This window comes from Sugiyamaella lignohabitans, chromosome C (assembly GCF_001640025.1).
Source record: "Sugiyamaella lignohabitans strain CBS 10342 chromosome C, complete sequence".
Lineage (NCBI taxonomy): Eukaryota > Fungi > Ascomycota > Dipodascomycetes > Dipodascales > Trichomonascaceae > Sugiyamaella > Sugiyamaella lignohabitans.
Window position 1 is genome coordinate 1446 of NC_031671.1, and position 26776 is coordinate 28221.

A 26776-nucleotide genomic window follows, 5' to 3' on the forward strand; every position below is an offset into this window, starting at 1 on the left:
GTTATCGATTAGAAGAACATCGAAACTCTTATGATTTAGTGCCGTTAGTCAATTACGAACAATGTTTTCGGCCAATATGATTTTTCTGTCTTCTTGTACTTGTAAAACGACGACGCCCCAGTCCTCTGCTCATGTACGTAATGAAGAATTCCTCTTTGTGAAATCCTTATTAAAGAATTGTCATTTTGGAACCGATCTGGGTCCAGATACATACATGGATAATATTGTTCACCCTTCATCTGCGTCTACGACCAATGGAAAAGCACCCAAATAGAATAGACATGATATGGTCACTCATTTGCCCACAGCACTTGGTCGTTCACTAACATGCCATTTCACTGACAGGTCCGATGTCACAGCCATACTTCGATTAGCTCGATCAATTAGTGAGCACTTTCAGAAGCTCTCTCTTAGAGACGGGGCGAGACTTCGCGAACCAGCTGATCAGATAATTCGGTATGCTGATTTCATTATGGAGGAAGTTATTTGATAATGAAACCTATAAACTATAAAGAATTATATCTAAAATTTTATTATAAGCTTGCAGTTCTATCATTCTCAACGGAAAAGATGCCACTGCCGAGATTCACCTTGGCAAGTTATTTCAATTTTTGCGAATATAACCCACTAAATTGTCGTGTAATAGAAATCTTTCTTTCACCATTGTCAAAACATTGAATTTATAATGGTCCTGGTACGACGGACTTCCCGAAGTATACAACCTTTGAGTAGGAAGTCAGGCTGAGGTGCTCGACCCTCACATACCCAGCCTTACCAGGGTTTTAACTTGCAGGTATGCCCAATCCCAATCGTGCACTATGTACGCACAGTTGCGCCGGGATGCGAAAAGAAAGCGGCTACATCGGCCACGGCTGAGTCTTGTCAACCAATCACAACACTCCCAGTTAACTTTACAGATGGGAGTGCATTTTCACAACTTCTCGAGTCGCACCATCAATTGGACATATTTTTTTGTTTCATCTTCAGATCTTTCAAGGCTACGGAATTGTTCGGTCCACATCAATCGAAGGTCAGTGGTACGATAAATCAACAAGAGTTCGTGACTTAATCAAGAAGGTTGGTTTTTGAAAAAAAATTCACAATGAACACTTTACTTCGTGCGACATCCTCTGCTGCTAGAGCAGCCTTGAGAACCTCTCAACAATCCTCGGCCTTTGCAATGGCCTCTGGCTCCAGCCGTTTTGTTTCAAACAACAACAAGCCTGTTGGTGGTGCTTCTTCTTATAAGGTGCCAGACTTTACTCCATACATGAAGGAAAACCGTAACGAAGATTCCAACAGAGCTTTCAGTTACTTCATGGTCGGTACCATGGGTGTTATTAGTGCTGCTGCTGCTCGTGCTACTGTTCAAGATTTCTTGACCACCATGTCAGCTTCTGCTGATGTTTTGGCTTTGGCTAAGGTTGAGGTCGCTCTTGGAAACATTCCTGAGGGCAAGAACATTATTGTTAAGTGGAGAGGTAAGCCCGTATTTATTCGTCACCGTACCCCTGCTGAAATTCACGAAGCCAATGAGGTTAATGTTGCTTCTTTGCGTGATCCTCAAACCGATGACCAACGTGTCAAGATGCCTGAATGGCTCGTTATGGTTGGTATCTGTACACACTTGGGTTGTGTGCCAATTGGTGAATCTGGTGACTATGGTGGATGGTTCTGCCCATGTCACGGTTCTCACTATGATATCTCTGGTCGTATCCGTAAGGGACCTGCTCCTTTGAACTTAGAAATTCCTGAGTATGAGTTTATTGATAACAACGAGAAGGTTGTTATTGGTTAAAATCTCGGTATATATAGACATTGATGTCACTCGCATTTAAAATGTATTCATTAATAATTTCAATGAATTTGTTCACGATAAGAAGTACAGGAATCAAAATATGGATTGATATGGCCACGGTGAAGTACATTTTCTGTGGCCTGGTGTGGCCTCGGCCCAGGGTCCACAGTTAATTTTGAATGTTGAATGTGTTGACGGTCCCCCGCTTGTACTTCTCACATACAGTCCTAAAATTTTGTGTGCTGTTTTACAAAATTGCTCTCTTAAAATCTCTTGTATCATAATCGATTTCAATAAGTTTTTTCTCAAGACGCAGTCTGAGCTATTATAAGCAATTCCGCCAGTACGCACAATGTATTCATGATGTGCATATTGGCAAACAGAAATAAATCTCATCATCCAAATATGCCGTATATATCTATATTCTCACTAAGAGCAGCAGCATCAAATGTATAAATTCATATTTCGGGATAAATATTGTGAAATCTTTTAGTATAGATTTCGGTGTTTTGGTGATAACACAGTGTGATCTTCAGGGGTAACGTCGATAGCCGTGCATATTCGAGTTTAGAGGATTTTGGTTGACTTCCTATATTTTTATAACCAAATTATAGAATCAATAGCCGAGTCCGAATTATTGTTGATAGGGTAGTTATTAAGTACTACTTCCTAGTTGGAGTTAAACGACTGAAAGTTAAACTACTGTACAGTGCCCTGTGTCGATCATATAGCTTGCCATACGGCTCAAATTACCCCTTGGCACGTAGGTCATATAGATGCAACATCAAGGCGATAATTGAATAACAACTAATCCCAAGTGACGTTAACAAATGGTTATATTGGTCAAACTATAGCTCAAACAATTTGCCATTTGACTACCTTCAGGGCCATATTCACTATAAATTAAAACTGGGTAGTCCCCTTGAACTTGAATGTGCAACTCCTCACTTAGGTCAGCCCTTGATGACAGAATATTTGCCGGCTCCAGAACCAGTATCTCCGTTCCAAACGGCATTCGATGATGGTGATGATGATGATCTGTCCTCGTCAGATTTTGGCCTCTTAAATAACAGTGCACATAACAGTGAATCTAGTACTATTTTGCATTCTGCAACGTCATCTGGCACCACCTCTTCAACATCTAGAGTCTCTCCTTTATATACAAATGGCACGTATAGTTCGACTCCAACATCTGGCCTCCCGCCACCTCCTAGCAGTGCTCCTCCATATCCGTCTTCGAATAAAGATTATACATCAATGACGTTTGGCAAAAATGAAACGTCAACCACCACGTCCCCTTCACAGCATGCTCCACCCAAAGCAGGTAAGGCAGCTTCTGCTCCTCCATTGCCAAACCGAAGCGTTAGCACTTCTGGTGTACCCCAACATACGAAATCTAGCCTAACAGCTTCGAATCCCGGGTCTATTTCCCATGACAGCCTCAATATAGATAGATGGCAAAGTTCGGTAAATGACGTCACAAAACAACCTCATCAAGCCCCTCCCGTTTCGCTCAGAGCGGATCCCCAAGAAAAATCAGTTCCTAGTATTAAGTAAGTGATGATCTAGGAAGCAAAAATTGTTTCCGATTATGGAATTGTATGCACATGCTAACAAACAGAACTTGGTCATCAACAGATATCAAACAGTGGCTGGAAAGCCTTCATTGTGGGGAATATTTTCAATCTTTCGAAGATAATCACATTACTGGAGATGTCTTGCTCGAGTGTGACCAAACTGCATTGAAATACATGGGTATTAGGAAAGTTGGTGATCGTATAAAAATTAATCAGAGCCTCAAAGAACTTAGAAGTGACTATGTGAAGTCGTTGGCTGAGGCAAGGGGCCACTCTCTGTTTCGCTACGGTCCACAGTCTTTAGAGGACCTCAACCGCAACTCTGTTTCACCATTCGCAGCTTTGTCGTCTTCTCAACCTTCCAAACCAGAACATTCAACACCTGCAGAAGGTTATTTCTCACCCAAGCATTCTTCATCGGCAGGCCCAGGAAGTGCGTTAGGAATCCTCTCAGGGTTATCTCTTGGAGTTCCGCCAAATTCAAGCAGCAGTTCTCGCTTTCCGTTTCGACGGACAGCACCTAATAGTGCTAAATCCCAATACTCAACAGCCACAACTACAACTACAGTTCTATCAAAGACCGACTCAAATGGCGTCCAAGAGATTTTTAGCATGGACGTCGTTAAACAAAATAATGTTAAATTTATCTATCCACAAGGAGAGAGCAAAACTGTCAACATTGCTGGCTGTACAACAGCCGACGAAATTAAGCGGAAGGCTTTGCAAAAAATTATGGCTGATAACGTCGTTAATCCTGTTGAGTGGATCGTATTCGTGTTGTTGGAGGATAAATTCCGACATCTCGGTGATGTGGAGCTCATGTCGATCGCTCAGTCGTCTGACAGCTCTGAAAGGAAACGGCTAATGCTGTGTGCTATTGGTACATCTCCTTCAACGAAACAGCTCGAAAAATCGAAGCAGATCCAAGTTAATTCCCACCTTAAACTTTCGTCACTCAGTAATATCGACTCGGCTGACTCAATAGCTCAAGCTACTAAGCCAGAAAGCAAGTCAATTTCTACGAACCGGTTGTCTTTGGCTCAAAGCATTGCAGCTACAAGCTACGATGACGATGATTTGGATGATGATGACTTGGAACAAGATGGCGCCAGTGTTACTGCAAACGCCAGACCACGAAAAGTTGGACGGCTTTCCGAGCATCGTCCACCTAGCGAGCTTATTTCCTCCAACTTGGCCCATTTCTTCCCTTCTGCCCCGGCGAATGATTTAGAAGAGACAATTCGCAATTCAAGACGTTTCTCTAAGCGAATGTCACGCATGTCAAGAATAAGCCATAGAATGTCGGTAGCGTCGTCCACTTGGGGAATACCCGAGGATGAAGAAGCCCCACCACCAGTTCCTGCCTTACCAGACCATGGTGAACAGGGCACAATAATGCCAGGTTCCCTGCCTTCTCCATATACCAGTACCACACCCACAATACCTAAACCAACTACTCCGACGACCGCTCCGGTTCCAACTACAGAGGCACCCGCTGCCCCTGAGGCCAAAAGACCATCTCTACGTAGTTCGATTCGTAAATCTGTCATGCCCCGACGGTATTCCAGCTATGAATCTGGTAATACTAATATGCTGACAGCATTATCCAATAGAATCTCGACTATGAGTTTGAGTAAGGGTGGGTTCTCAAAGTCACATAATGGAGGTTCCGAAGACCAAATACATGATGGTCCCACATCAGATAATGAACCAGAAACTGATGCTAATCAAGAACAACATGCACCGGAGGTAGAGGATGAAGATGATGAAGAGGACGATAACACATTCTTAGACACTGTTCGTAAAGAAGAATCTTGTCCTTCTAAATGGATAAAAGGTAGATTGATTGGCTCAGGTAGCTTTGGTACTGTGTACCTTGGTATGAATTCGTTTACTGGTGAGTTGATGGCTGTTAAGCAAGTTGAGATTCCGACTGAAGATACTGAAAATGGCCAACGTAAAAAGAGTATGGTCGATGCTCTCCAGCGAGAAATGAACCTTCTTAGAGAACTGCAGCATAAAAATATTGTTCAATACTTAGGTTCCAACTCAGAGGGGCAGTTTTTGAATATTTTTTTGGAATATGTACCTGGCGGCTCGGTAGCTATGTTGCTTTCGAATTATGGAATATTTGAAGAATCATTAATTCGTAACTTTGTAAGACAGATTCTTGAAGGCTTGAAATATTTGCATGGTCAGAATATTATTCATCGTGATATTAAAGGTGCAAACGTGCTAGTAGATAACAAGGGCTGTATAAAGATCTCCGATTTTGGTATTTCCAAGAAAATCGAAACTAAATTGTTAACAAACAATCGGGTTTCGTTACAGGGCAGTGTATTTTGGATGGCACCTGAAGTTGTCAAGCAGCTACCCTATACTTTGAAGGCTGACATCTGGTCTCTAGGATGCCTAATAGTCGAGATGTTCTCTGGCACACATCCCTTCCCCGAATTTACACAAATGCAAGTCATATTCCGGTTGGGAAATTCTGGAACTCCAGCCATACCAGACGATTGTTCAGATGATGCTAAAGACTTTCTAGCTAAAACGTTCGCTATAGACCACCAGAAAAGACCAACTGCCGCTGAACTCCTGAGCCACAAATTCATGGATCCGATACCACAGTAGATATTCTAGCGGGATAAATAATTAAGATAAATATATTGCATATTCATTCATTTTTAAGAAATGGAATAAAGCGGGTGTAGAGCTCTGTTAGGGCGGATAAAAACATGCTTCGCAAGATCTATGCGTTACCTAACTATCTAGACTTCTCTTCATGCTCCACTTTGATCTCTTCATCTTCTTTGACGTTCGCAACCTGATCCTCAAGACATTGTTTATCAGCTTGAATAAACTTCCTCAGTCCTTCCGAAAGGGCAACTTTGTGTGCCTCTACATTTGTAGCATAATCGTTTGCATAGAAAGCAACTACTTCTTGCCATTTATAACCGGAGGAGCCTTGTTTGGCCCAATTTATCGCATCCTGCTGAGTGATTTGCCCAACATACAATTCACTAGAGCCGTTCTCACTCAGATCCCCCCAAACAATCTTAGTCCAAGTGGGGTCTCGAAACGATTTCTCGCTGTCACCGTCATTTCCCAAATCAACAAGGTCGACATCATCATCTGCTGGTTGTGACCGCAAGAAACAGAATTCAGTCGGGCTTATTATAAGACCTCGCAACCTGTATGGCCGCATAGCAGGAAGAGACTGGGCTGCAGGATAAATTTCTGCCAGATACTTCTTATCTTCGTCGCTCAATAAGCCTTTGAAAAGATTCGCCTCACGGAGCATTATTTGTTGTGTTTGAGTTACTTGTTCAACGATGGATTCTTTTCGGTGTTTGTACAAGTTTTTTACATCCGCAAGCTCTTTTTCTACTAAACTGAAATTTTCTTTATCTTCATCAGATGCCTTTTCGCTAATTTCCTTGATATAATCATAGGAAATGTTCAGCAGCTTAGAAATATCCTTGCCCTTTGTTGATGAGATCTCAAGTCGTCTCGCATTCAAATCTGTAAGTTGTTTACGGAACTCTGTTCTTCTTCGATGTAATAGATTGACACATTCAAAATACTCTTCAGAATATCGATCTGGATACCATATTGCAGGAATTTCTATACCAGTACCAGAATTTCCATCATCTCGTTTGATGGTGATATTTACAATGTCACTGATGTCTTTGATAAAAGTAGTCGGAGCTCCACCATCAGCAGACATTAAATCATCGATAAAGTCGTATATTGATTGTTGAAGCGCAACTGTCACGTCAGTAACCAAATTAGTAAACTTCTGAATAACTTCACCGTCTTCCTCTTCAAAAGATGATGGCCTCTCTTGCATAGCGGTTGATTGAAATACATTAGCAAATTCAGAATCTGGACCCCAAAACTTGACCAAGTCCTGCAAGAATCTTCCAATTGGTTTTTCATCTTGTGAATTGGATTTAAGTATTAGCTTTGAAGCCCTTGGTCCAGCTTCGGAGATGACACCTGCTATTAACGCACAAGGTCTTCGTGATTCACCATCTAGAAAAGCAGTATACCGCTGAATCTCGATCATCAGCCTCTCTCTATTATGTATCGGACCATCCTGTAAATCGATAAGCTTTTCGCCAAGCCACCAGAGTGGATCGAAACCGTAATCAGGAACCAAATCTACTCCGCCATTCAATAGTGCCTTGCGTCCAAGAGGAATGGAGTGAATAATCATCATCAAGGGGGCAATATAAATAGCATCGTCAGCAGGTAAAACTATTGGAATACCATTTCGGAATTCATATATAATAGGTGTAGTTGATCCTTGTGCTTGTTGCAACCCAGCAGCTACCGTGGAGGTAGAAGAAGAAGCTTCGCTGTAAGGAACTATACCCCATTGCTTAGAATCGTAACTTTCTCTAGTAGCTGGGCCAAATTTCTGCAGTTCACCTGACTCTTGTTCACCATATTTCTGATAATAATTTCCTTCAACTGCTTTGAAATTGTTATTAGAAGAGTCAATCGATTGTTGGATGGCTGTCGCCATTGCTGAATCCGAGTCTTCGTAATGTTGACTGTCTGGATGGTCCGGCCCATACACTGTGGAACCACCGGTCTTATCTGTATTCATATCAGGCTGTCCACTGGAGCCCCCACTGAATATGAACTCGACGGCTTTATTAAGATCTTCTCCACCAGTTTGCTTATCCAGTTAGTAGGTTGCTCAACTGGCGATCAATTAAGATAATAGAACCATCCTCCTGGTGAAATGACCAATATTTACATAGTCAGATGGATTCTGGTAGTATCTATAAACATTCAGATCAATTCATGAAATAGTAGCAATTCCTCTCCTTACTCCAACCACTAGCTTGAACCTCAACATACCTGTAATGCATATTTTGCTTCATCTCTAGAAAAACCCATGTCCACAATTTGTTTAATAGAGTCTTCATCATTCTGTAATGCCTTTAGGGCATCTCTTAATAGCTGACTGTCCATATTTTGTGACACCCAGCTCAGTATACCCAACGGTGGTAGAAATTACTGATGTAATGACATGGATGGATCATCTGGTATGGTGCATGGAATAGGGATGTCTGCACTGCCGCATCAACAGAGTAAGCAGATACTGTAAGATAAGCTATAAAATTAGTACCCCTCTGGTGCTATCAGCTCCGCCAAGCAGAAATGAAAGTTTGAAGGTCTCAGCTGGGGAAGCTATGGACCCGTATTTTTTTAAGATGCTATATATGTATTTTCATAAATCATTAATAGGCAATTTCACGCTTCCATCGACGAGAAGCGCTAGGTGTATTGCTGGGAGGCGCGCTCTCATAGCTAGGGATCCCCACAAGCCGGTTACCATATATGATTTCATCATGAAACTCTTCGTTTCCAAAGTACATGATCTTTATGACATTTCCAAATGCCACTGCGATCGACTTTTTGCCGTATTTTACAGCCGGCCCCACTGTTCGTATAAGTAGTCGGCTTGAAGCTTGAGGTATGTAGTCGTCGCGGGACAAATTCTGGATATTATAGCTCCCCGGCTTACCAGGCACATCAGGTATGTTGTAATATGAAACTTTTCCCTTCCCAGTCATCGCCCAGCCTTCCCAGGTTATATTTAGTGGTGGCTTCTTTTGCCCATGTGTTGGAGGTTGGGGTGTGGAGTATGATGCTGACGATGTTGATGATGCCCCCTGTGACAGCTTATTGCTGATACGACGTAATACTGATGTTGTAGCAGACATCGATAAATCTCTTCGTTCAGTACCAGTTGCTGGACTTCTCCGCCCAGAATCTGGACTGGGCGATCCTGAGCTTTGCGGATTTTCTTTTCTGCGTACTCCCATCATCATATTGATATCAGTAGTATCCCATCCTTCTACTCTATCTATCCAATGTACTTGCTCAGTGGCTGCTTCAAAACCTAAGCATCTAGTCTCTCTGGGGTCACGTTCGACACGAAGACAAATATTATTCTTCGCACGATTCTCTATTTGAACCGTGTGACAAATGACGAGTCCCTTATCTTCCTGGTCGTAATAAGCTACCGAAATAGACTCGATAGAGGCACACCCGCAAAAGCGACAGTGAGTGGGCTGAGCGTGGAATACACGTATCGTATCTGGCTTATAAAGGCCCAGCTGGAAGTGACGAACAATGACTCCTGTATGAACATCGAATAGAGAGGCCTTTAATTCAGATACCACTAGTACCATATGTATGGCCGGAACTGATACTACTGAATGAGCCTTTTCTTTCATTTCCATGGGTCTAGTACAAGGAATTGACGCTCTGTTCATATTACTCGCTACAAGGAACGATGGTGAAGAAGCTTCGGCAATTTCAATTGGTGGATAAGCTGGGTAGGGTCGATAAAAAACAGTATCCTTAGATCCTCTTCTTCTTTCTGATACAGCAGTAAGAGATTCCAATAGATCCAGAGATCTGAAACTCCATTGAGTTCCAGCAACATGAGTCACCACTACAATGCTGTTATCTGAGAAGAGGCACACAACCTTGTCATTGATCTTGGGCGTGACAAGTAGCGTAGCAGCAATAAGCTCTACATCTCTACCGAATGTGAGATCTGGGCAAATAGTTTCTTTTGTGCCTGTGCGAGATATGGTGACAAATGCACCTGAACGGGTTATAATTACAACCTGGTCAGCAACAATAAATGAGAGTAAAAGCAGCGAGTTCGCTGGAAATAGCTCGTCGTCTTTAATAGAATACAAAATCTTGTTGTTTTTGAAATCCCACGCTTCAATAACATGATTATGAGCTGAAATTATGACCAACATGGAATTGAGTCCAACTAAAACCCTTGATACAGGCCAAAGCCTGGGAGGTAATGTTCTAAATTTACAATCTTGTTTGGACCCCGACCGCTTACCATCACAGACATTCCATACACATATGCCGTGATCTAGAGATACAGTCGCAATCCATGATTTGTTGACCACAATCTGGATTACATCTAATGTATGGTACCCAGCCAAATCCTTAGATGAGAATTTGTTCTCTGAATCCGAATGCAGACCGGCCCTGTCTTCTTCCGCACAGTCTCGCTTAGGTAGCAGAAGTTTTAAAATCAAAGCAGCTGCTAACAAAATAATCGCAAGCGATAGCACAAACTCGAAAAGAATAAATAATGAATATCCCCCTATTATGGATGAGGTGGTACTCAAAAATGGGGAAAAATGGAAGCAATTTGAATTGTCATCAAAAGAGAGAACAATAGGATTGTATATAACCAGGGGTACAACATCGCTTCCTATATTTACCGTATAATTGTGCACATTCAAAAGGTCATTCATGAACAAAATAGTTCGGTCTAAGAAATGGGAGGAGATTTGCAAGGTGGCTGTATCCTTCAAAGGTCCTGCCAATGATAGCCACATATGTATAACTACTATCGAAGCCATGACAATTGGATATCTCTGTCGAGGATTAAGATAGTTCAGATAAAGAAATGTTCTTAGACGGAATCCCTTCAGCTGTTGATACTGACGAAAGAAAGGGATACTGCTAGTGCCAGAATCATGTTTCACAATGGGTTCTTCATCATCCAAAGGATTTAACAAGACTTCAGCTAGTTCAAGACGGCGGATATCAACCGAGAGCACAGCTGTGAAGTAGGTAACATGTAAAGCTAGGTCGATCAGTACGCTGAGAGTAGAAAACAGGAAAATAGAGTTAATTACCTTGTCCAAGTTGGCCATTATTACCAGTGACAGGAGGAATGCCGTTATCAGCTTTGCTTTGACAGTTTTGGGGAATGCCTGTTGAGCAGCAATTGCTACCCTGCTTGTCGGAGAAATCTCCGGCCGCGTTCCACTCACCGAGTTGATCAAAGTCAAGGTATTTTCAATGCTTCCCATGATGATAATAGCAGGTAGAGCTGAAAATGAATACAGGGCCGAGAAGCAAAACTGAGGAAAAAATACCGATGTAATTGTAGCAGCGGAAAAGACCGATAGCATTATCTGTACAACTTGTGCAATAACAAGACCAGTCCTGGATCGCACGCATCTTGTGTCAGTAAAAACGACATCCTTGTAAATGGCGAACGCACTGTATATGAAGAGAGGTGGTAAAAAGGCACGTGGAAAGTTTGGTATAACATTTATGGGATTGTCATGTGTCTTTGACGTCGGTTGTAATGTTCCCAGAGAGGGAGATTCACAGCAGACGGTGGTAATAGCGTCACTCCAAGTAGAGCTGCGTTTGTCTCTCGACAAATAGGAAATTAAAAGCCCTCTTGAATATTGAAAGCGATTTTCCTTGATTTTTGGGGACAAAAGTAGACTCTGTGCTACTTGAGAGTTCACTGCATATTGAGATATGTCGGATTGCTGGGGGCTCGGGATGAAGTGTGCATATGGAAGCTGTACATGATCCAAGGCAGAATCATTTCTATTATTCGATGTCAGTAAACTGGAATCATTGGTCAACAATGATCTGAGTTGTGCTATCTTTTTATCCCATTCTGTATCGTGATTCCTTGCCCGGAGCGGGTTGAAAAAACTAGGCGGGAATATTACTGCTTGCTTGATCAACAGAGGATCGCTTATGGACCATTCGTCGTGGAAATCAGCAAGCGCCTGAGAAGGGCTATCAGGAACCGAGTCCACATCTCCATCAGTAGAGTCCTCAGTCCTATTTCGAGAACCAGGGCGAGAGCCATCAGGGCGAGCGTAAGCTCCTTCCTCAACTGGGCTGTAAGCTGGTTGATCAGTTTGGCTATCAATCCCGTTCTTGAATCCATGTTCCTCTCCCATATCCAGTATGGGCGGCCATTGAGAAACATCCTGGTTCGAATCACTAAGTACCGAGTTCTGTAGAGGGTCAAATAAGACAAAATTGAGAAACGGAAACGCCAGTATAAATGCAATTGCCGTGGGCCAAAGGATGTATTTGTAAGGCGAGTATATTACCCGCGAAGATATTTTTCGTAAAATCTAAATGTTAGAATCAAAAGCCTGTAATATTTATAGTGGTTCATTGACCCACACTTACCATAACAAATATATCATATCCAGCTGAACCACTTGAATCATGTACGAGTTCCTTGTTTACTGGGTGAGTTGCCGGGCTATGCCAGCGCTAATTGTTGTCTTTTTTTCAATCAGGATTTTGTGGAAAGGTGAGGTTGGAAAATAAATAGACCGGTGAACTGGAAGAGAGTAGCCGCCGAATTATAGTTTAGTAGCTGACTTTCGATGGAGCAAGAGTCTTTTAAATAAATAACTGCACAACCTGTACAACATATACTGATATCCACAATGAAGAGATATATAAATATATATATCGTACGATGTTTAACAAAAAATAAATTAACACAATAACGAAAAAAAAGGGCAGAACCAACGCAAAAGAAGATCAATTGATAACGCCAATAAAAAAAGGTCACCACAAAAACCTGGTAAATATTACTGCCTGTACTCAATACTATGTTTTTGCTCTAGTGCTTTCGCTGAATGATAAAACTCTAATTTTTCTCCGGTAGCTACTAAAGCACTGGTGTCTGATCTAATTAGGTCCGCATTTCGCCAGCTGCATATGCCGATATAAAGCTCTTAACAGGCTGGGGCGAGGTGCATAACTGTCAGATCTGACGTGCCGGCCCTGCTAGCCGACGCTGTAATAGCTGCCGTTTCGGATCGCAATAGCGGCACACCAGAGAAATTGTAGGCCTAATAGCACAACTCGGACATAGCAAGAATTTTATCCCCACTATTGTCGGATCGAAGCTAAGAGAGCAATCGTTGCTATTTGGGTACTGGGCCTTGGCCATGAACCCAGAACTCCTCTGGATCTGCTTAAGGCGGGTTCAAGAGAGTAACGTACTCATGCCCAGTAAAAGGGAGTTTATAAATTCATGGACCCGAAGGTCAGGAACACAATAAAATTTACCATTCTTCGCCGGATGTCGGATGATTGGCGGACAATGGTCGGGTCACCTATTGCAGGCTGCACTAGTGGCAGCAACATTTGCAGCGATCGATGCAAGATAATCACAGGAATGGAGATAACGCGAGTTAGCTTATGGAGTAGTTCATTGTCATAGCACATCACTGGGTGTTTAGAATGTTGATATAGGGGCCAGGCCCTCTCCACGTGGTTAGTCAGTGCATTACAGCGGAGCCCTAATGTACCAAGAAACTGGACCTTCCTTCTTTGGGTGGAATCGTGGCTTGTATATTTTTCCATCCCTTTAATTCTCTCAAAGAACTGAACAATTATGAGACCTGTGTAATTATATAAATGGCTAGATGGAAGATAAAGTTCTCATTATAATAGAGGAGGGAGTGAATCAAAACTATATGTCAAGATATAGATACGTTACTCAACGTCAACAATTGAAGATTGACGACACGCCAAGTTTTTGGAATAACCAAATATGTCGCCAAACGTGTGGATCAAGAACATGATAAAGTATACTAAATTTTGGTAACAGAAAACTGTACAGAATATGTATTCCGTCAAATTTCTGCTCATCAAACAGTCAACGATGATCGCTCTTGGTGAATTGATTGCCATATCGAAGAAATTGGAAGTATCTATCGTCATATCATTTGTCGTGCCTGTTGTAATCTCCTGTCGTCTGATTCCCATATATGAAACACATGACGTATAAAAAGATTCAACGTTTTCTCTGGAGCCGTAAACATGTTCTAGCTTATTGCCAGTGAAGGTTATGTAGTCAATTGTACATACTAATCCTCAAAAAGGCTATGGTACAAATAAGTAGAAGAATAAAAGATATTCAAATCTCACCTATATAATTTTGGAGCAGTGATTCCATACCGGAAGCACCCTCTTACGGCACAGTTGTCTGATTCGAAGCTCTTAATAGCATTATTCCCAATGGCTGATCGACTGGAAACTATCGCCATTAAAGCTGAGTATCGTGAAGTACCAATTCATATGGCATGCATTTCTTAGCATTTCTTAGCAAAAGCAAGCAGGCTTCAAACATCAGCAGCCACCATAATAAGAAATCAGTATATACAGAACAACCCGAATTGTGCTGGTATTTATCACATTAAATCGCAGCGGGTGGTGATCCACGGACAGTTTGAAGCATCTTGCAGAATCAGCATGCATATCCGCCAATTATAGATAGAGCACCTGCATTTTTCACCTGCCAGCTGCCAACTGCTGAGCAGATAGCGAGGCTTTATCGTAATTACGGCAATGAACCCAAAAGATTGGTCACAACCAAGGGTGATTACCAGGCTGTTTATTCACACCCATAAAAAAGAAAAGCATAAAGTATAATCCATGGCTATCCAAAAAAACATCTTTAAGCTTTAAGTGACCCAATTTTCACTAGCATTTAAAACCCCTTACAAACCAAGATAGGCCTCGGTGCGCCATGGAAGTCTGTCGAACTTTTCACAACGATTATCACTGCCTGTTTTGGAACGGTTGGGACAGATTAATGCGTATAAGTGGAAGGTTTTGCACGATAAAAAAAATTACCACAACCGTGGCTGCGTCTATTTGTATATAATAGAGCAGTTATAGATTATTCCAGGCTCTTGATCTTGGTACATATATATAAATATTTACGTCAGTCCGGTTTGTTGCTAGATTTTTCTTTTTATAAAGCAGTTCAAGCTAGAGAGGAGGAGTTTTCCAATACCTCAGATCAAACGGTTTCTTGACTTCAAACATCATTTATTTATCTTTTCAATTTTCTAGTCTTACGGGTTGACACCTTCACTAGCATTTGTCAGACTTCATCATATCATTGGATCATTAGTGTCAAGTAGTATCAAGGGTTCCTCAACTGATAATAACGACACACTAATTCCTACAACTATCATATCATACAAATCAACAATATATTAGTACGAACGACGTAGGCTATAGCAGCGTTCTAGTTACTAAGCAAAGTATTTGATTTCAACAAGATAAACAAACTATCACAACAAATTCAAAATGGTCAAGGATACCAAACTTTACGACATTCTCGGTGTTTCACCAGACGCTACAGATAGTCAAATCAAAAAGGCATACCGTGTTAATGCTCTTAAATACCACCCTGATAAAAATCAACACTCACCTGAAGCTGCTGATAAGTTCAAGGAGGTATCCAGTGCCTACGAAGTTCTTTCAGACGAGCAAAAGAGACAAGTTTACGATACTTATGGTATGGAGGGACTGAGTGGTCAAGGTGGTCCTGATATGGGCAATGCCGAAGACCTGTTCTCACACTTCTTTGGTGGAATGGGAGGTATGGGCGGCATGGGAGGCATGTTTGGAGGCGGTGCTCCATCTGGTCCTCGTAAATCTAAGGATATCATGCACGCTATCAGAGCTACCTTGGAAGACCTCTACAAGGGAAAGGTATCCAAGTTGGCTCTTAAGAAGACTGTCATCTGTAAGACCTGTGACGGTAAGGGTGGTAAAGAAGGTGCTGTCAAGACATGTCCTGGTTGTAAGGGTCAAGGTATGAAGTTCGTTACCAGACAAATGGGTAACGTTATCCAAAGATTCCAAACTGTCTGTCCCGACTGTAACGGAGAGGGTCAAATCATCGATCCTAAGGACAGATGTAAGACCTGTTTGGGTAAGAAGACCACTGAGGAGAAGAAGATTCTTCAAGTACACATTGACAAGGGTATGGCCAATGGTCAGAAGATTGTATTCCAAGGTGAGGGTGATCAAGGCCCTGGCATTATTCCTGGAGACGTTATCTTTGTTGTTAATGAACAACCTCATGAGAAATTCGAGCGTCGTGGCGATGACCTGCTCTATAAGGTCAAGATTGATCTGTTGACTGCTCTTGCTGGTGGTAGTTTTGGAATCAAGCACTTGGACGGTGAGTGGCTCAAGGTTGAAATCATCCCCGGTGAGGTCATTGCTCCCGGTTCATTCAAACTTATTGAAGGCAAGGGTATGCCTTCGTACAGACACCACAACTTCGGTAACATGATCGTTGAATTTGAGGTTGAGTTCCCCAAGGATAACTTCGCTACCCCAGAACAATTGGCTGCCCTCGAAACTGTCCTACCACCCCGAGCCAAGCTCGAAATTCCTGCCGACGTCCACGCCGAGGAGGTCATTCTGGCCGACCTCGACCCCTCAAAGTACCAATCTGGCGGCGCCATGGAGGAAGACGACGACGACATGCACGCTGGCGGCGAGAGAGTCCAATGTGCCAGTCAGTAAACACGCGGATGCATTTTTTTAATAGAGATAGAAAACTAATACACATGGTCTTTGCACATACTTATTAGGGGCCGGCATGCCTCCGGCGGCTGGGGCTCCGCCCCAGACCCTGGTTGCTCCTCTCGCTTCGCTCGAGTCGGGCGTCGAGGTCTCACGAAGCGAAAATTTTCCTTGTGGGGGCTTCCCCAAGCCCGACTCGAGCGAAGCGAGAGGAGCAATGGGGTCTGGGGCGGAGCCCCAGCCGCCGGAGGCAGGTGTGGTTCAACAGAAAGCAAGTCTCTATAAGGGCATTAGGGGATATATCATTAGAATACTCGTGCAACGAGTGATGCATCGGCAGAAGGGACAGCGAGAACCAGCGTCGCTGGCTTGTGAGCGAATGGCGTGAAGTAGCAAATAAAATATGGTGCAAACGATGACAAGAAATTATAGTGTAAAAGAACATGCTGACACCTTTTAGGTCTTGGACAATTGGCCAAAATCTGTTAGTGGTTGACGGCGGTGGTGGGCGTGGATGGCGGTGGGGACGCAAGCGAGTAGCCTGATGCCGAGGGAATCAGGTCATCGTCGTAGGATGATGGTGGTGACGATAGCGAGGGGCCTAATGACGTCGACACACCTGGATTCTCCGGATTACGCTTTAGCATTCTAGCCCAATCTATCAGTTGGAACATCAGAGTCATGTTCGGCGAAATGTTAGGCGATCGCTTCTTGACATGGTCATAGGCGGTATTAAGATCGCATTTGTCTTGTCTCATGACGTATGCTACAACCAGTGAGGCAGACCGCGATACACCACATTGACAGTGCACAAGGATCTTTTTGCCTTCAGCACTGCGGCTGGATATGAGATCAGTCAGACGGGCAAGGTCAGGCGTCAGCTTGGATGTGTGATCCCAAGGAACGTAAATGTACTCGGGTGTGGTTCTTCCGTTGAGACTTTCGGAAGATGCGAGTCCAAAAGCTGCAGTTGTAGAAGACTGGGTGATAGGGCTAGATAGATCTCGCAGAGTCATTTCATCAGTCTCTTCTTCGCAATCGTTTTCAGATGAAAGCTCTTCGTTGAGGTTCGGCGTTGAATTGACTGAACTGGGTGGTGAGTTTTCTGGATACCCAGTAGGCGAGAAACATGTATCCTCAGTATGGGTCGAAGTTGACGAAAGTGGTGAACATGACAGGTTGGATGTGAAAGATGAGGATGAAGAAGATGAAGACCGAGCACCCTTTACGAAGGGGGCTGGTGGTGGGGGAGCCATTGGCGAGGATATTTCTTTTGAAAGCCGACTTGTTTGCTCAAAGGGATTAGGGACTTCTCGAGCTACATTGACAATCACATCAAACTGGCTGGCAGTTTGAATAGATGGCTCGGAATATAAATAAATATTTGGCTCTCGAACGAGAACCGGTCCATTTGGATAGGGGTTTTCAGCAGGCATGACTTCAAAATTAGTATTTGTCGATGTTTTTAGTGGTTGTTGGTAATAGTAGTAAGAGTTGCTATTTTGAGGCTCTGTTGAACCTATATTTGGTAATGAAGAGCCTGAACTGAATTGTGGAAATTGTTGATAATGTAGTGTCGTAGTAGTTGTAGTTGATGAGCTTGAACTAGACGCTCGATATATGCTGTTGGAATCGCTATCCAGATATACAACATTGGGAGTGATGTTCGAGCCAGCTCCAGAACCAGCTCCAGAACAGGTGTCTGTACTTGTAGAACTGGTACCAGTACAACCGGATGAGTATTCAGGGAATGACGACGCGCCAGATGACCGCCGGTAAGTCGCAGACTCTAGTGGAGGAATCTTTTGTGGGCTTATTGGGATAGATATCGACAGAGAGCTGGCATTTCTATTTCGAGTGGACGAACGATGTGATTTAGGGTTGGAAAATGAGTTGGGTGAAATTGGCGGGGATATATGAGGGCTTTTCATTGTGAAAAGTCCTTCAAAACAACGATATTTTGCTTTGTCTTGTCGTATATAGGTCGCTTTTCAGTTGTATAAAGTTGGTTGCTCTTGTTATTAGATGTGAATTCGCGAATGTATTCAGACAGTTGGATCTTCGAATAGCTAGTTGTGATACACGCTATTTGCTCGTATTATTAGTTGCTTTTCTCTTGCTAGTACTTTGTTGACTGCCTTGATATTAATGTTGCTTGCTTTGCTTCAGTTGTTGACGTTATGAAGTCGAGTCTGTCTATTGGTGTTGTGCCCGCCAAACACCGCAATATTGCCGCTATTGAAATAAAAGGTGCTATAAGACAGAACTAAAGGGGTCAAAAGGAAAAGTCGGAGAAAAAACCAAATAAACCAAAAAACGAGCCCGAATCAACTTTGAAATCAGTCAAGAAACAACTTGACAAATCAACCTCAAAAATTCAAAAATATAGATAGACAATAATGAAGCACGACTTGACCAGTCAAATCAAAATCCAATACTTTCTGAAATAAAAGCCCTAGTGAGATAGATTATGAATAAAAATTATGGTACAAATCAGAGAGTTGACTTTTTTTTCTGTTACCGCTTTGACGTTCTTGAGAGCTCGAACAAAAGACCTGAGACAGTAATGTGCTATTTTTGTATCTCGACTGAGACAGCGGACCGAAGGAGTGACAGAACAGCTAAAAAAAGCAGGTTTTAAAAAAAAGATAACTCAGTGGTGACGAGTAGTGCAAGTCGAGTCGTCAAAATTCGCTTGTTGATTGATGAAATATTTATCACCACAAAGAAGAACTAGTAATAATGTAGTGTGTGTAGTGATAGACCAGGTAGCGGCAGCACAGAGATAATAACAGTGATAGCAGCAGTACGAGCCGTGGTAATAATATATTTTATTTTGTTGTAGGACTTAGGGTTTTTTAGGCGGTAGGGTGTTTTCTATGCCTGAATAATATGTAATGTACCTTAGTTAAGTCGATCAAAATGGTAATCCTCGTCACATTGCAGCACGGGTAATTGTTCTATAGCTGCTGGTTGCTAGTGGCTATTGTGGATAAGTACAGCATGAATTTATCCACTTATACTTGCCACTGGACTAAGACTAGATTCTATAGCAATTGTTGTTTTTTATGCTCTTTGTTGATGAATTTTTTACAATCGGCGTTGTGGTAGGAGGGAGGCTGGTACTAGCATTTGACCTGCTCGATCAGCTGTCTTCTCTGCTCTGCTGTCACTGCTGCGGTAGGGGAAAAGCAGCAGCAGCAGCAGCAGCAGCAGCAGCAGCAGCGGTAGCAGCATTTGAGGCAGTTTCAGTCGCACAATTGCTGACTGCACCAGTTGTAGACTGATTGCCACTGCCACTACCATTGCTACTGCCAATACCCTGCCCATGCTGCTATCTTCTCTGGCCGGCACGTCGACCAAAAAAAGCATTAAAAAAATTAAGTTAAAATTGTTAAATTATACCAGATTCTACCAGCTGCTGTAAACGACTATTCTGGACAATTGCGGTCCTCCCCAGTGCTCAATCGACTCGAAATTCGTCCTGGCCAGCCTTCCTTGGCATGAACGAGCCCTGAACGGGCAACTGATTTTATTTTTGGGTTGAATTTAATAGCAACTGAACTGGGTTTTGCCTCCGGCGGCTGGGGCTCCGCCCCAGACCCCGCTGCTCCTCTCGCTGCGCTCGAGTCGGCATGCCTCATCCCCAGTTAATATCGATAACCGGCGGCAGCCTGATAGGAGTACCAGGCGGAAATGCACTCGATCCAGCCCAGCTGGCTAAAATTAACACAAAGAACTGGATATCGAGTGCTCGTGAGCTAAATTTTTCACCCCTTTATATTATATCCCATTTGGGAACATAGTTAATTTAAGAGTGCTGCAATTTCACCATATTTGTCCCAAGATGATCATGCCCTTAAAACGGTTTCTATTCTTGGTACCTGTACAGGGCAGGGGTTGCATCTGTAGGTGGTTGGTTCCTGCCTCTTCATGCCTGTCTGCATCAAACCCCACTGCAGTGCCCTGCAACCTGCTGCACCAGGTGCGAGCCACTTACCGCTCCCCTGGACCATTTCGACGCTGAATTCTACCCAGGGCCGGGGAAATGCCTCCGGCGGCTGGGGCGCTGCCCCAGACCCCGTTGTGCTCCGCTTTGCGGAGCTTGCTCACCCGATTCCCCCCACGCTCGACTCGAGCGCAGCGAGAGGAGCAGCGGGGTCTGGGGCGGAGCCCCAGCCGCCGGAGGCACAGTCCCCAGACCCCCCAGACCGCCCTAGAGACCCCCTGACTGGTTTGTGACACTTGTCGCCTTTAGCTTGTTTCATATTCGCATATATGCATGTCTTCCTCTGGTCTAGTAGTTTATTTTTTTTTCTCATATTTTTTTAGTCGGTTGAAGTTCGTGCTGTAAATAATATGGGTTAGGCTTTATTCATTGGGAGGAGGAGACTGAAGCGAGATATTATAGCGATTAAGCGACCCACGAGGTTTTTCTAGGGCGGTTTAAATCCGCCTGAATCCCAACCAGATCACGAGCTGAAATCTTTGATACAAACAATGTTTTGAAAACCCGACTCGTTTGATGGGCCTGGCTGGAGTAGGGGACTATCCGGAGGTCACGTTAGCGATCCAAGTAGGTCTGTGTAATAGCACGAACCACACTATCGGTTTAAAGTTGGCTTGCTGTCAATGCGCCAGCTCAAACAACCGTATCGGCGAGTGCTAAGCTTTATTTCCCTGCTTAATCGATATAATCAAAGGCACGATGCATGCCCATGATACGTGAGACAGGCGGGAATCAGCAGCACCTTCGCATGCTCAGGCGGGTGTGGCCCGTATAACAGGGGCTTTTAAGTTCATCCCACTCGCAACCGTGCGTAACCACAGCACCGCGGCAGCACGACCCCCATTCCTTGCCTGGTGGGACGGGGTGCTGCCTCCGGCGGCTGGGGCGCCTGCCCCAGACCCCGTTGTGCTCCGCTTCGCGGAGCTCCTGAGACCGTAATTGTATCAGCAGAATAGTTTGTGAGATACAGTGGATCGAACTACTGCTCGTGGAAGTTTGCTAGGGCCACGACCCGACTCGAGCGCAGCGAGAGGAGCAGCGGGGTCTGGGGCGGAGCCCCAGCCGCCGGAGGCACATCTCCCGTCCACCACATATTAAAAAAATTGAGAAATGCCATTAGATTCAGATGTTAAATTACTTTTTGTTGTTAGAGGATGAGGACGAGCCGATTTGCAGGCCGGTGGACTCGGCCACGAACTGGCGCACCGAGTGGACGCCGGACTCGAGCGACGATTGTGATTGTTCGGCAGCAGATTTGGCTGATTCTGCAAGTGATTCGACCTGGTTCTGGATTTGGATATGTGTGTCGGCAATAGCAGGCGACTTTTGCTCAAAAGACCAGACTAAGGCCCGGGTGTTGTTGAATGTCTTAGGGAGGAAGTAGCTGAATGCGCCGAGTCCAAAAATAACAGGAGTCACTGTTCGAAGAACAAATCCTCTACGACGAGCAAAAATAGATCCACTTAACGCGCCAATGAGAATATAGATTCCACCAGGGAGAATGTCCTCGTTTTCGTCCTTTAAGTTCGACACGGTCGAAGTCACGCTTCTCTCGGCTTGCAAATACGTTTGAAAACTGTCGTCGACCTTGGCTTGCACGGTCTGGCTCTGTTCATAGACCCACTTGCGTGCCACTTCAATGTTCTCTTCTAAGAATTTCGACGACTTGATGGGTGTATTACCGACGTATTCCGTGTTGATCAGCTGTGTCTCTTCTGGCTGGACTACTACAACGGTTTCCTCGTTCTTCTCTTCATCGTCATAAATGGGCTTCTTGCTATCGGCCATGGCTACTGGAATAGCCGAGTAGCTGACAATACCAGCTCCAAGTAGAGTCAGCAATTGTTTCTGACCAGTTAGTAACTTCATTCAGTTGTGCCCATAGTCCCTCCCAATTTTCCAGTCATCCTGCAATTGGCGCTTCGGGGACTTTAAATATCAATTACGGTTTTCACATTTTGCCCAACTTACGCTATAAAATGCTCTTGATGCCATTTTGTATATGTTCGACAGGCTCGCTCTTCTCCGGTGCTACCACAATTCGATCCTGCTTCTACTTCATCTATCAACGCCATTTTTCGTCACAGCCGCGACACCCTTATTGGATCAAGTTGGATGTTAGGGTTAAGCTAACACCAAGCATGAACCATGCAAGGACGCTTAGAACGACGCAGGGTCCGGTGCATCTCGAAATGAAACATGTGATAATTACACCATTTAGATTTAAATCTCGGCTATTTCACGGTCCCGACTACTGAACTTTTGACGGCTGCTTCGGGGAAGGGATGTGCCTCCGGCGGCTGGGGCTCCGCCCCAGACCCTGGTTGCTCCTGCTTCGCAGGAGATGGCTGGGACCGTCGACGTAACGACTCGAGCGAAGCGAGAGGAGCAGCGGGGTCTGGGGCAGAGCCCCAGCCGCCGGAGGCAGACTTCCCGTCCCTAAAATCTTATAAATCAAAACACATTTAATAACTTGATACCCTAAAAAACTATACTTGAAATCTTACCAGGAGAAGGAGTCCTCAAAGTAGTCGACTCTATGTTTGGAGTCTGCAATGTTGTCAACGATACCCATTCTAACATCATCGTTCATTCTGTTAGGTCCACAGACCAGGAATGCGACAGTTCCAGCCGCTTCGGAGATGTCATGAGCCACCCTTGATCTCAGATCCGGGGTGCCTGCCCGAATATCAAAAACACTTGACGAGACGAGAGGGCTCTTCTTCTCAGTTTGAGACGAAGCTTCTGACTCCAGAGGAGACTTGTCCAGATTGGTTGTGCTAGATGTCGCTGAGCCCTCATTACTAACAAGTGCATTGCTACCGGTGATGAACAGAATAACTTCAATTCGGGGGTCTTCAGAAATATGCCTCAGTTGGTCCTGGAACCACGATAAAGGCTGTTCATTTCTTATGACCCAGATAAACACCATTCTCTGTGCTTTGTCTTTGTTTTCACGCAATTGAGCAGCATATGGGTAAATTGAGGTGATTCCGACTCCACCTGCAATAAGGACAACTGTCTCATAATGATGTAATGGATGACGGCCACCATAAGGGCCCTCTACAAGGACTCTCACCTGTGCACTTTGATCTGGCTTGTCTTTTAGGTAATTTGCAGTGTGCTTGGTCAATCCCTTTTTGACCCGGGCAAATATGACAAGTTTGCCTTGATCGTCGGGTCTAGGAGAAGTCACCACTGTAAATGGATGAGATTGCCAGAATCTATTCGTGCGAAGGATGTGCAAGTATACGTGACAGCCGGGATAGAATTTCCATCTTTTAGAGTAGTCAATTTTAATCTCCAAGATATGTTCCCCGTGGAGTTTCATGCTAGCCTTGGAAGTAACTCCAGACCATAGCAGTCTCACAATACGAGCAACATGATCAAATGCCCAGATAGCAATGGCGGCATAGGTATAGTTCATTCCTTCCATGCCAATTACATGGAGCCATACTCCAGCAATTGCAACTGCCGTCAGTGTGATATGTCCGTACAAGAAGAGTTCATAGTTAATTGATCTGAAAAAGTGAACTGAATGTGTAATCAGTGCACACATTAGAATAGTCGCTACCACTCCCCATATGAACCATGCAGTTCCAGGCTCTCCACTGAAGTACTCAGTGTAATAATCTTCCTGAACATACTCGATGGTGTAGCCAATACTATGAATAACCGCTTGCATGGCGGTCATTCTTGCTACCCATTTATGGAAGACGTTGAAGGTATTCATCTCCCACCCAGTAATATAGATGAGAAGATTGTTTCTACCAGCAAATACAATGAGCAGCACAAGCTCGGCCATACAAATAACACCAGCTCGGTATCCAATAGAGTCTGCATATTGATCCGACATGCTATCATAGAAGACACTATTTTCAATGGTCTCAATTCCTACAAATGCAAGAAGGATATTCTGAATGAAGAATAAAGAGATAATTATCGTTTCAATCCGAGCTGGGATATTGAACGTGAATCCAAGTAGGCTCTTAGGAGTTGAATGATGATATCTACCAGTAGGTGGTAAGAAAAATTCAGCACGAAGCCTTCTTGATAGAGGAAAGTCCAAATACTTGAGCACATATGGACCCATTCTATGGAATAAATTGTGGATACTCTTGAAGAGAATAATGATTCCCCAGAATGCCAACATGGCTCCGCTGATATTGTTAGTTGAGATAATTTTGGGAGGTAGGGAATTATGTTAACTTACGCATATCTGCCAGGTTTAGAATCCTCTTTGGCACTAACTCTTTCCGACTCAAATCCATGTTTGACAACACTATATGGAATAATAAATGGCTCGGTATGTGTTGAATTAAGCTCACTCGCAGTTAGATTGGCGGGGAAAGTCTTCACTTTCGCAGCAATCTCTGGAATGTTATAGGTATAATTTTGAGTCGACACAACTAACTGAAGCTCGTCATAGTCATAGTTATCTGGGAGACAGACATAGTTGACGTACCAGAAAGCTTCATTCAGCAGGGGCTCTGAAGTAGCATACGACACCATACAGGCAATACCTGTTTCGATATAAGCGGGTTTTTGACAGAGACAAACATTATAGTCATAGGGATCATTTCCATTAGGATCAAATGGACATCCGAAATCATAATTGGATGCGGCCATCATACAAGTATAACCGAACACATCTTCAACAGCTGCCGCCAATGTGGCTAGGCTAGCCAGCAGAAGAAGGCAGACTGGACTTGAGAGGAGAGAGAACTTCATGATTGATTCCTTTCTTAGTTGAAGACCACACCGAATATCAACGGCGTGATCACCAATATTTATAGATAAATGATGGTCATTGGTGGGCTCATTTGACGCTCTTATTTTGCTTAACTGCCTATCATTTTTTTTTTTTTTGGCCTTTTCTCATTGTAATTCGTCTTGTTCTCGTTTTGTTTCTTTTTTCCACTTGGCTCTGCGGTTATGCACCCTCACTAGCCCTCTGACCGTTCGTTTGTGGAAGGTTCTCCAATGGGGGATATTCATGTCGATAAACATTCAGCATTGAAATTGGCATTTCCGGGAGACTGATTGAATTCAATGCGAGAGGATTGGGCATCAAAGTAGAAATAACAGTACATATATCATCCTGACTAACTGAGCATTTGATATCATTTGCCAAAGTGACAAAATAAAAGACTCTCTCTACCTTGCAAAGTCTCATCATCGGATGGGTGAACCAGCTAATTGCATGCTTGGCCGCTGTGCGTTTCATGATATGTCTCACTGTTACCAAAGTCGGTAGAAGCTGATCAGGTCCCCAAATTGCCAAGACTAAAGTTGCAGATTGTTTCCCGACAGATATCAGATCCTGATCTTACTGAAATAGGTAATTTTTTGATGATAAAACTTGATCATGAAATCTTGCCAATTGCAATGGCAATCTACGTGATTTAGCGGGACTGGAAATTTCTTTCACAATCAATGAGAAACGACCGCTGTAAAAATACAAGGCATTTAAACTATAAATTAAACATCCGGTGTATATGGAGACGCTGAATCTTATTTTAAATAGAGTTTTTCTCAACAAGCCATACCGCTAATCGCTGAAACAAAAGTAGGTTGTAGTAAACGTTTTTTCTGACCCCTCTTTTGCCGCTTCCAGTGACATTGCCAGGCGGTCAGGGCCGCCAATTTGTTAAATCAAATTAAGCGAGAGTTTGGTGAAGATCACTATTGCATATGCGACCTGGAAATATTGCCTGAATAGGAATATCTGATTTTGATCTTTTTGATAAAAACAAATTTTATCTGATCAAACGGCCGACGGGCAGTGGTTGTCGGTGTCTTGAAAGTAATCCATGGCAAGATCGTCCAACACACTGCGGAAATCCACATGACTAACATAACATGAACGTTAAGCGGTAAATAATATTTCGGCCGAAAGCGGACGCACATGCTTGCAAACGTTTAGTATAGCACCCATCTGATTAGATTAGATTAGATTCGACCAGGAGAAACAGTGACAAGTGAAGTACCGGAGGAATATATCCGTGCCGAACGTAGAATCACATGTCAGCTGTCATACTATGTGAAGATATTTGCTGTTTTTGCTTTCTTTGAAGTTGATTGGTCTGGGGCCGGATTGTTCGGTGTATGTTGTTTAGCCGTCGTACAACTCGTTATACAGCACTTTTCCCAATCTCTATAAAAATCTTTCCAAATCCAATCCAAATCCCCTACCTGAACCCAACGGATGGC

At 43.6% G+C, this 26776-nt stretch overlaps 8 protein-coding genes across 8 annotated transcripts; 3 read left to right on the plus strand and 5 right to left on the minus strand.

Moving 5' to 3' along the window:
* Window positions 1–1102: 1102 nt before the first annotated feature.
* Window positions 1103–1798, plus strand: RIP1 (ubiquinol--cytochrome-c reductase catalytic subunit RIP1; the record flags this gene model as incomplete). Its single annotated transcript, XM_018880729.1, has 1 exon — window positions 1103–1798. The coding sequence occupies one exon, from the start codon at window positions 1103–1105 to the stop codon at window positions 1796–1798; it is 696 nt and encodes a 231-aa protein (XP_018733390.1).
* Window positions 1799–3405: 1607 nt separating this feature from the next.
* Window positions 3406–6006, plus strand: STE11 (mitogen-activated protein kinase kinase kinase STE11; the record flags this gene model as incomplete). The annotated part of the gene is made up of 1 exon (XM_018880730.1): window positions 3406–6006. The coding sequence occupies one exon, from the start codon at window positions 3406–3408 to the stop codon at window positions 6004–6006; it is 2601 nt and encodes an 866-aa protein (XP_018733391.1).
* Window positions 6007–6139: 133 nt separating this feature from the next.
* On the minus strand, window positions 6140–7990 carry AWJ20_3709 (uncharacterized protein; the record flags this gene model as incomplete). Its single annotated transcript, XM_018880731.1, has 1 exon — window positions 6140–7990. The coding sequence occupies one exon, from the start codon at window positions 7988–7990 to the stop codon at window positions 6140–6142; it is 1851 nt and encodes a 616-aa protein (XP_018733392.1).
* A 640-nt stretch (window positions 7991–8630) lies between these two features.
* Window positions 8631–12152, minus strand: AWJ20_3710 (uncharacterized protein; the record flags this gene model as incomplete). Its single annotated transcript, XM_018880733.1, has 1 exon — window positions 8631–12152. One exon carries the CDS (start codon window positions 12150–12152, stop codon window positions 8631–8633), a length of 3522 nt encoding a protein of 1173 aa, XP_018733393.1.
* Window positions 12153–15321: 3169 nt separating this feature from the next.
* YDJ1 (type I HSP40 co-chaperone YDJ1) lies at window positions 15322–16554 on the plus strand (the record flags this gene model as incomplete). Its single annotated transcript, XM_018880734.1, has 1 exon — window positions 15322–16554. The coding sequence occupies one exon, from the start codon at window positions 15322–15324 to the stop codon at window positions 16552–16554; it is 1233 nt and encodes a 410-aa protein (XP_018733394.1).
* A 485-nt stretch (window positions 16555–17039) lies between these two features.
* Window positions 17040–18485, minus strand: MSG5 (tyrosine/serine/threonine protein phosphatase MSG5; the record flags this gene model as incomplete). The annotated part of the gene is made up of 1 exon (XM_018880735.1): window positions 17040–18485. The coding sequence occupies one exon, from the start codon at window positions 18483–18485 to the stop codon at window positions 17040–17042; it is 1446 nt and encodes a 481-aa protein (XP_018733395.1).
* A 3212-nt stretch (window positions 18486–21697) lies between these two features.
* MIC26 (Mic26p) lies at window positions 21698–22432 on the minus strand (the record flags this gene model as incomplete). The annotated part of the gene is made up of 1 exon (XM_018880736.1): window positions 21698–22432. The coding sequence occupies one exon, from the start codon at window positions 22430–22432 to the stop codon at window positions 21698–21700; it is 735 nt and encodes a 244-aa protein (XP_018733396.1).
* Window positions 22433–23066: 634 nt separating this feature from the next.
* Window positions 23067–24716, minus strand: FRE3 (Fre3p; the record flags this gene model as incomplete). Its single annotated transcript, XM_018880737.1, has 1 exon — window positions 23067–24716. The coding sequence occupies one exon, from the start codon at window positions 24714–24716 to the stop codon at window positions 23067–23069; it is 1650 nt and encodes a 549-aa protein (XP_018733397.1).
* Window positions 24717–26776: the final 2060 nt, after the last annotated feature.